An 8,497-nucleotide genomic window follows, 5' to 3' on the forward strand; every position below is an offset into this window, starting at 1 on the left:
CCACACCATGGTGTATGATGGTTTCCACTCCAGCGACCTGAGAGAGGCCTGCGCTGAGCTGACTGTCTGGCAGCGCGAAGGGTTAAAGCAGCATGTCCTGGGAGGGGTTCGTTTGAGCTGTGGAACTGGTGGGTGTCTCTACACTAAGTGACATGCACACTCAAAATCACACGGATGCTTTTTTAATGCAGATCTTGATACCATACACTGTGTATCTGGGTAGTTAGCTGGTTTCATTATGAGCATACAAAAGTGAACATTTTGAAAGATTGGTCATTTGTTGGGGCTCTTTTGAGTTTCACTGTTGCCTTCTGTGACAGATGATATAATAAGCGACCAGATAAAGGAACAATGCTCCTATCTTTACGTTGTCCTAAAGCAACTGTCAGTGTATTGGTGATTAGGGACTGTATTTGTTCTCCTGTGCTTCAGTCCTTGTGGCGCCTGGTCAATGCTGAGGATCTTATCTTATCAAGTCACTCAGTTCTGGGCTGTTGTTGGCAGTGGACTTTTTAAATTAACTCATCAACATCATCAAGTCAGTAGGTGATAAAAGGTTTGCAAGGTATTGAATAAAGCTTGAGCATCTCCTTTTTAAAATTCAGATTTTTTTGAGCTGTGATTAGAGATTCAATGCTACCTTATGGGTCACTTGACATTTCTTAGGCTTGTAGGAGGGCTGCAGTTTCTGTGTCAGGGGATGAGACATTAAAGGAGTTGTTTGATTGGTTGGTCAGCTTTGTAGATGGTGCCATAAAAGTAGTTTTATGTCTGATCTACAGTGGTGTTTTAGGGTGATTGTGGTGACAGTATTTCCATCTAGTGCTTCACATTGCATTGCATTTTGTCCCTTTGGCATTTCAGGCATTTCAGATGGTCTTGTCATCAGAGGTCCTTTCAAGGTAACCAACATTACTGTGCATTGCTAAATATCCGCATATTGCTAATAATGTGAGCAATGTGGAAATGTAGTTGTTGTGAATTAGTTGTTTTTAGTGTTTTGTGCATTGTTGGTGCTTGAAAAGGAGTGTGTAGAACTCAAGATGGAGCTGACGGAGCAGCAGCCTCGGTCTCATTGTGGGTTTCCTGCAGGAAGATTATGTCAGTAGAGTGGTGGGAAGTAAGAACTTTGATGAGGTTTTGCTCGTTGTCAACAGACTTTTAACATAACGTTGTAGTATTCACAGGGCAGGGTCTGCTTCTGTAGACTTTTGGGATTGTTACTGCTTTCAGTTTGGGGGACTGTGGTAGTATATGTGCCTATGCATGCATGTACGTACAGGAACACTGGTCAGTTCTGTGGTAATGACTTCAACATAAATAATAAATAAGTGTGTGTTTTTTTTTAACGGTAGGTCAGAGTTATGGGGAGGATGTCAGCTGGATGGATTCCACCGGAGAGGAGGTCGCTGTGTGGACCTCCATGATCGAAAACCCAAACCACTGGGTCGACGCAACCCTATCAATCAGAACTAACCTTGCGCACCGGTCCCAGTGACACACACCTTGGCTTGCACACAAACACACATTCAAATAATGGTGGGACTGAGAGGACACCATCAGCACATCAGCACATTTAACCTTTCTGTCCCAATTTCTGTTTTTTATACATACAAACAACACAGGAGTTAGTGGTGCAATATTATGAACTAATTGGCATAGATTAGAAATACGCGTACAATGTTTTACTTGTATGTTTTTGGTTCAGTCTGTCTTATCTGACAAAAGTGTAATCCATTGTAGATTATTAATTAAATTTGAAACCTGACCTGATGAATCGCACATGTTTCTTCTTTACTTCCTACATTTAAAATAGACAAAAATGGAGAGATAATTTATATTATATCTTATAATATTTATTTCAAATTGTTTCCCAGACTTCTTCCCAGAACTCCTTGGAGCATGCCAGAAAAATAGGCCTAATCAATTTCACCCTGAAGGAACATGTATTCTTCTTCTTCTTCTTCTTCTTCTTATTTTAATTATTATATTTTAGGTGTCATTACTGTAATTGGATAGGATAGAATGGGCCTACAGTTGCATGTGTTCATTTTTCTCTTTTGATAAATTACCTGACTACCACCTTGTGGTCAGACTTTATACTTACTCTATATAACCTACTTTTCAGGCACATTACACATGTACCCTGAAGAAAAAGGTAAAGAGCACAGGAAGAGAAGATTTCCTGTAATTTGTCCTTGCTCTTTACATCAGTTATCCATCCTCCCCATTCATCATCAACAGACAGTAAAGTAAGGCATTTACAATATGAGTCAGAACTCCTGTCCAGCAGATGGCAATCTTACCATTCCTGCTTCAAGGTGGAATGAGACCTTAAGTGAAGCCTTTTGTGATTCATGAATCTCTTTAAATATAGGGTCACATCTTTTGCATCTTTTGTCTTGACTGGATGCCAGACAATAGAGCTCCAGTCTTATTTTACTGAATCTGTATTCATTTCCCTAGATCTGTATGTATTTTCATGAACACTAAGAGCCTCAATGGGCCATTATTGATTGTATAGAGAACGTTCAATGCCCCGATAAAGGGTCACTCTTAGGATCCTAGGATCCACTCTTAGGATTAATTTTGATTTAATAATTTTAATGTTACTTACTAATTTGAGGATACCAGAATACTGCAAATTAGGTGACAATGTATTTTGAGCCTTTGACCTGCATTTGCTTACTTTGCCCAGTCAATTGTGTGGTTATGGTTATGCATAATTACATAATCAATCTTTTTGATCACACTGTTTGTAGCCTAATTCACAGAATTCTAACCCATTTTACTTGTGCAATAATACTTTTTACTTAAGTTTGTAGCCGGATGTAGTTGCCTTTTACTTCTGCACACACAGACACCGATGAACTGCGTGCTGTAAGTGAGGGTTTGACAGTTGGTTAAAATGTCCCAGATGCAGCTGCTAAGGCTGTTGATCAGTAAGCATCTGAGTGCAGTTGCGGTGCAGAGGATGATCACAGAGCACGAGGAGGAAGTTAATCGCTCAGAACAAGTCGATGACCAACATGGATTTAAACAGGAAGTGCATTTACACAGTGAAGGTTTGTTTTGTTTCCTATCTTTTGTTACGTCCTTGGCTAAAACTTAGTCTTAAAGCTCTGTTTACAGGTCTTGAGGAGTACTACTGAATATGTGAAAATTGCTATTAAGCTGTATTACATTAACGTTACACTGACTTTCTAAAAAAAACACCCATTTATGGTGAAGGTTGGCTGAATAACAAACATACAGTATCTGTATAATGCAATAAAGTTAAACAGCACCACAAACTACGTCCTCCAAAATGATCGATGAGGTAGGTAGGGTATAGCTAGGCATACATAATAAGCTGGAAACTGAGTGTATATCCAACACTAATCGTGGAAGTGCAATGGTAAATCAGTGGAATAGTTTTTTAAGACCACCAGGATGCCCACCCAAAAAAATTAAAAATGTAAAGAATTATGAAAGTATAGTCTTGTAAGTGGACTCCCCTTCTAGCTTATCTTTCATACAAACCGGACTGGATGATGAAATGCTGAAATGAAGGAGAACTCAAAACCATGAATAAAAAGTGGCAAACTGAGTTTAAACAGGTTTTTCACCTTTTCCTCTTACCAGACACACCACAGATCATGGTCTGTGCACATGAGCAGAAACAATTTGGGCAGGAGTGGAGTCCTGAGAGCCAGGGGGACTGTGGCCTGCATGTCCCAGAGCCTCCAGCAATCAAACAGGAACAGCCATGGAGCAGTCTAGGGGACAACAGCCACCAGATATGGAGGACTCCATTACCAGCACTTTAAAATTGACACCCACCTGCATGAAGAGTTGCATTTACTCAGACAAGACTGAGTTACAAACTCATGACACAGGGAAAGAAGACAGAAAGCCTGTACCTAACAACTCCGACCACAGAATATTTATAACAGAAAGGTTGAGTCAGTCAAGCATTGAATGTTGGACTCTTTTTCCAGATTGTTCAGAAACTCTGAGAAACTTCACCTGAGAGGTGTGCGGTAAAGAGTTTCGACAGGGCAACAGTGTGACTGTGCACATGAGGATTAACATGAAAGAGAAGTCATACCGTTGCAGAATTTGTGGAAAAGAGTTCCGCCATGTGGGCAACTTGGACTTAGGCCTACATACGAGAATACATACGGGAGAGAAACCCTACACATGCACAGTGTTCAGTCTAAATAATTTGAAGGCAAAATGAGTTTAAGCATGAAAAGTGTGTAAAGAAGAGGTACCGTTGGCATGACTTATGACTTAAAGTTGAATGTTTCTGTAATGGAAATTCCAGTTTCTGTGGGACAACTGTATAAAATGGTCATATTAACTGTAATAGAAAATCTTTGAGACGTCTTCATCAGTTTTTTTGGAAATTAGTTATTGTTAATAATGGTTTTAAGCATCAAACTATCTCATGTAAAATCCTGAAATGTATTATTTCATGTGGTTAATACTTTGCTATGTATGTCTTTTCACTTCATCTGACTGATGATGTAGAGGTTAAACGGCTTAAAGACGTTCCTGTAGCTCAAAGCTCAGCAGCCTACATACTGTAGATCTAGTACTCTTAACCTTGATTGAAATGTGAATTCCATTCAAAATTTAGTTTATATTCTGGCAAAACTGAACCTGCCAACTTCACATTTTAAATAGAAACCCAAACACAAATCAGCTATTGTGTTTTTCATATATTCACTGTAACATTGTGGTATTTTTTTCTTTGTGCATTTAGGCCTACTACATTGATTTCTCCTAAAAAAGTGTTCTGCTCAGTATATTGTCTCTTTGTAACCAGTAACGTTACCAAATCATCTTTTCTGCTTTATTTAAGCGCCGTTGAATTTAAATGCTATTCCCCACGGTTGCCATGGCGACGGAACGTCAACATCGCCCCTGTCGGAGGACTCGTGCTGTGCCTGTCCGGTGTGCCACCTCTACAAATACCAGAAATGTCTGCTATGAACAGAAAATTGATACAAACTCTCGCCGAAACTATCTCAAAACATGTGAAGCACTGTGAGTATTCAGTTCAAACTTACTTAACACGTTATTTTATGCTAACTAGTCTGTAAGCACCTTCCGAATATACTAGCTAGCTATGTGTTTCCTTGTTTTCAATTAACGCTAACGTTACAAGCTACCACGCAATTTTCACAACATTACACAGTTTACATAATCTTCTGTGAAATGTCAGTCACTATTTCAATGATCCCAGTCAATAAAACAGAGGTGGAGTGCCTAATCCGAGAGTTTAACGTGCTTCTGGGGGAGCAGACTATGCCCGGAAAAGCAGTTACCGGCTTGGACAGAATTCAGTTCAGGAGCATACTGCACAACATCTTTAAAATGACCGACGACATGATCATGGATGGAGGTAATCTGTCTATTTCAGATCTATATTAGCTATCTTTTTATATATATAGTGTGCAGGATGACAGAGATTCATATTTAGATAACCAGCAGCAGTTAGGATGCAGAGTATTGTGATTGTTTGGTAGCCTTGTTCTGAATGTTACTAATTATCTGTCTCCCAGTCTTCAGGGCATTTGACAAAGACAATGACTGTTTCGTCAGTATGAAAGAATGGGTTGAGGGACTGTCTGTTTTCCTTCGAGGGACCTTGGATGAACACATAAAATGTAAGCTTCTCAACCTTACTTTCAGTGCTCAGATTTACATATTCACACACATAAAAAAATAAAAATAAATCAGAGTTACAAGCTTTAATCCAGGTAATAACTTATCCTCTTTGCATGGCTCAGACTGCTTTGATGTATATGACTTGAACGGCGACAACTCCCTCGCCAGAGAGGAGATGTTTCCTATGCTGAAGAACAGCCTCATCAGACAGCCTACAGAGGAGGACCCTGACGAAGGAATCAAAGACCTGGTGGACATCACACTCAAGAAGATGGTGAGTGGATGGATGCTGCTGGCCCTAATGGTTTAAATGTTTATTCCTTGATTTCCATCTGCACCACCTCCTCAAACGTCAAATTTTAGTGTTTCAGGGGGCAATAAGTAAAAACATTCCCGGATCTGTATATATCTCACTAATTTATGGACTACAAGCACATTGTTGTTCATTTTTGTAGGACCATGACCATGACGGCAAACTATCTTTCTCTGACTTTGAAAAGTCAGTGAAAGAGGAGAATCTACTACTCGAGGCTTTTGGAACCTGCCTCCCTGACACCACGGTAATCACAAATCGAATGCTGTTGAAAAACTGTAATAACTTAAATTTCTAAGTCAGAAATTCCTAATCTTACACTCTATTTTCTCTCTGTTTTTAGAGTATTGAGGCATTTGAGCAGCGTGTATTTCAGGAACAACTGTACCAGTGAAGAAATGACATTCATATGCATTTCCAGAAATATAGTCTTTAATAAAAATGTTGAATAGCTGCTTGCATTTTGGTGCAAAGTGTGTAAATAAAAACAAGCTGCCAAGAAAAACGGTTGGAATGGTCATTTTCAAAGTACAGCAGTAGCAGTAATCTCTGCATAAATTCCAGTATCAAGCAGCTCACTTGATCAAATCCGACGACGTGGTTTCGTCTTTTTCTCCACTGGTTTAAGGTCAGGAACTAATTCCACCTGAAAACGATAACAAAACTGGATTTACTGACACAAGTAAAGGGATCAAAGCTACAGTGAATAATTGTTTTATTCTGAATTTCTATCCAAAAATCAGATTATAGGATACCTGTTTCATTGTGTTCCTGATCAGGCTTACAGTTGTGTTCAGTGACACATCCTCCATGTCCAGTTTAGGAGGTTCTGGTAGCTTTGGCCCAATAAGTGGCTCATTGTTTCTAGTAACATCAGTAAGTGAGTGCTCTGCAGCCTCCTCCATCTTGCGTTTCCTGTTCTCCAAGTGTGTGGTCCTTGGGACCAATCTGACTGCTGCAGAAGACTGATTTGAGATCAGTCTATGTTCTGTGCCTCTGTCTCTGTCTGAAGAGGTTTGGCTGGAGCTTGAACTCTTGTGCACTTGTGCTTGCTCCTGTTTTGTGTCAATGATGGCATTATGTAATGTCCCCATTTTGTCCTCTGTTGGTATAGTTCCATGTTGATTTCTATGCCTGTAGTAATGATGTTCCTGGGGAGGTAATGGCAATAGAGGAAAGCCTGAATAATGGCTAATGTTTGAAGTCTTCACTGTGTTATTATTGTCAGAGGCTTTATTATGTCTGGCGATGACCGTCTCTGATGTGGTGGCTGTGTCTGATGAAATGGGCTCCTCATTTACAGCCTCCTTCTGTTCCCTTTCTCTTTCTTTATAACAATATTAGACAGAGGGGTAAGGAAGGATTAGTATCATCAACAAATAGTTCAACCTCATCTTTATTTGCCATTCCAACTATGAAGATAAAATAAAACATCTACAGTACATGAAAAACCTGAGTGCAATAAAAGTTATTTCAAATAAATGTGCATTGAAAGGACAAGAACATACACATTGATGCGTGTTTTCTCTAAAAGTAAGTCTATATTTGACGTTAAAGTGTACCTTTATTCTGAACAGTCCTGATTATATATCTCCTCCTGTCCTGCAGCTTCAGCCTGGTGTCTTCCACAGTCTCATATTCTGGGACGTAGCACACATGCAGCACACCACCGTAAAAACTCTTCTCATCCATACGTCGTTTAGCTGCCCTGTAACAAAAAGTTTCAAGCTAAATTATTTAGCAAGTCTATTCAACTTTGCCAGTGCAGTGTAAAATACATCTTTATTGATCCACAGCGGGGGAATTCGATATAATGAACAAGGTATGTGACATCTGTACCTGGCGCTGGTGAGTTTCTGGAACTTGACAAGGTAGACTTCCGTGAACTCCTCAGCAGGGTACTCGTCCAGGGGCCTGTACTCCTCCACAGCTCCGTACAGGGCACACAGTTGGATCAGCTCTGTCATCAGTCCAATGGCTGGGACTCCTTGGACCATCAGGTAACGAGACTCTAAATTGATGGTGTACACCTAATGATATACAAGACAAATATGATGACACTACAACGTACTACTCTACAATGTAATATATAATAATAGCCACACTACATTATTTGTACAGTCTAACGATATTAGTGACGTTTACCCTCTAGCTAACTAGCTAGGAGTCGCAGTGTCTCATAGCTTAAGCTACATTGCATTTTGTCTTACTTATATTTAGCTTTATCTTACCTTAACAGCTTTCTCTTTCCTTCCCTCTCTATATTTAGGGCGAGAAATGCATATTTTCCGCTGTTCGTGGTGTTTATAAACATCTGGAACGCCCCAACAGCCTAAACTGTTGTTGCCAGGTGCCGCCATGTTTCTGGAGATAAACTTTCCGTTTGACACATTTCAAAATAAGAGCTCATGCTCTTTTGAATACGTATGCATCGATTGCGTGTCCATGTGTAATATCTTATTTTGAAACGTGGTTGAGCTCGATATCAGCTGCTTTGGTCTATCAAGCACACTCAGAGGCAGAGCA

The 8,497-nt window shown here is 39.8% G+C and overlaps 3 protein-coding genes across 5 annotated transcripts in view; 2 read left to right on the plus strand and 1 right to left on the minus strand.

Annotated features, from left to right (window-relative positions):
• Positions 1-1,777, plus strand: part of sytl1 (synaptotagmin-like 1) — a 14,234-nt gene extending 12,457 nt beyond the window's left edge. For all 3 annotated transcript variants that reach the window (XM_028597416.1, XM_028597418.1, XM_028597417.1), the window contains 2 exons: positions 1-128; positions 1,356-1,777. The exon at positions 1-128 is cut by the window's left edge and continues 78 nt beyond it. In XM_028597416.1, coding sequence (XP_028453217.1) covers positions 1-128; positions 1,356-1,498 — 271 coding nt within the window. In that variant the 3' untranslated portion in view covers positions 1,499-1,777. The remainder of the gene's footprint in view (positions 129-1,355) is intronic.
• A 3,121-nt stretch (positions 1,778-4,898) lies between these two features.
• On the plus strand, positions 4,899-6,470 carry clxn (calaxin). Its single transcript, XM_028597812.1, has 6 exons — positions 4,899-5,034; positions 5,234-5,392; positions 5,553-5,657; positions 5,781-5,932; positions 6,114-6,218; positions 6,315-6,470. Exons 1-6 carry the CDS (start codon positions 4,968-4,970, stop codon positions 6,363-6,365), a joined length of 639 nt encoding a protein of 212 aa, XP_028453613.1. The 5' UTR covers positions 4,899-4,967; the 3' UTR covers positions 6,366-6,470.
• Positions 6,382-8,391, minus strand: rbm48 (RNA binding motif protein 48). Its single transcript, XM_028597811.1, has 5 exons — positions 8,203-8,391; positions 7,811-8,001; positions 7,534-7,679; positions 6,727-7,298; positions 6,382-6,617 (listed from the first exon to the last, which is right to left on the minus strand). Exons 1-5 carry the CDS (start codon positions 8,329-8,331, stop codon positions 6,555-6,557), a joined length of 1,101 nt encoding a protein of 366 aa, XP_028453612.1. The 5' UTR covers positions 8,332-8,391; the 3' UTR covers positions 6,382-6,554.
• Positions 8,392-8,497: the final 106 nt, after the last annotated feature.

This window comes from Perca flavescens, chromosome 14 (assembly GCF_004354835.1).
Source record: "Perca flavescens isolate YP-PL-M2 chromosome 14, PFLA_1.0, whole genome shotgun sequence".
Taxonomy (NCBI): Eukaryota; Metazoa; Chordata; class Actinopteri; order Perciformes; family Percidae; genus Perca; species Perca flavescens.

Bases quoted from the DNA above. Each gene is read 5' to 3' on its own strand.
- clxn (XM_028597812.1), top strand. From the start codon at position 4,968: ATGTCTGCTATGAACAGAAAATTGATACAAACTCTCGCCGAAACTATC. The intron at 5,035-5,233 runs GTGAGTATTCAG...CAATGATCCCAG, and splicing joins CTCAAAACATGTGAAGCACT to TCAATAAAACAGAGGTGGAG. The intron at 5,658-5,780 runs GTAAGCTTCTCA...TGCATGGCTCAG, and splicing joins CTTGGATGAACACATAAAAT to ACTGCTTTGATGTATATGAC.
- rbm48 (XM_028597811.1), bottom strand. From the start codon at position 8,331: ATGGCGGCACCTGGCAACAACAGTTTAGGCTGTTGGGGCGTTCCAGAT. The intron at 7,680-7,810 runs GTACAGATGTCA...TTTTTGTTACAG, and splicing joins CAGAAACTCACCAGCGCCAG to GGCAGCTAAACGACGTATGG. The intron at 6,618-6,726 runs GTATCCTATAAT...TATCGTTTTCAG, and splicing joins TCAGGAACACAATGAAACAG to GTGGAATTAGTTCCTGACCT.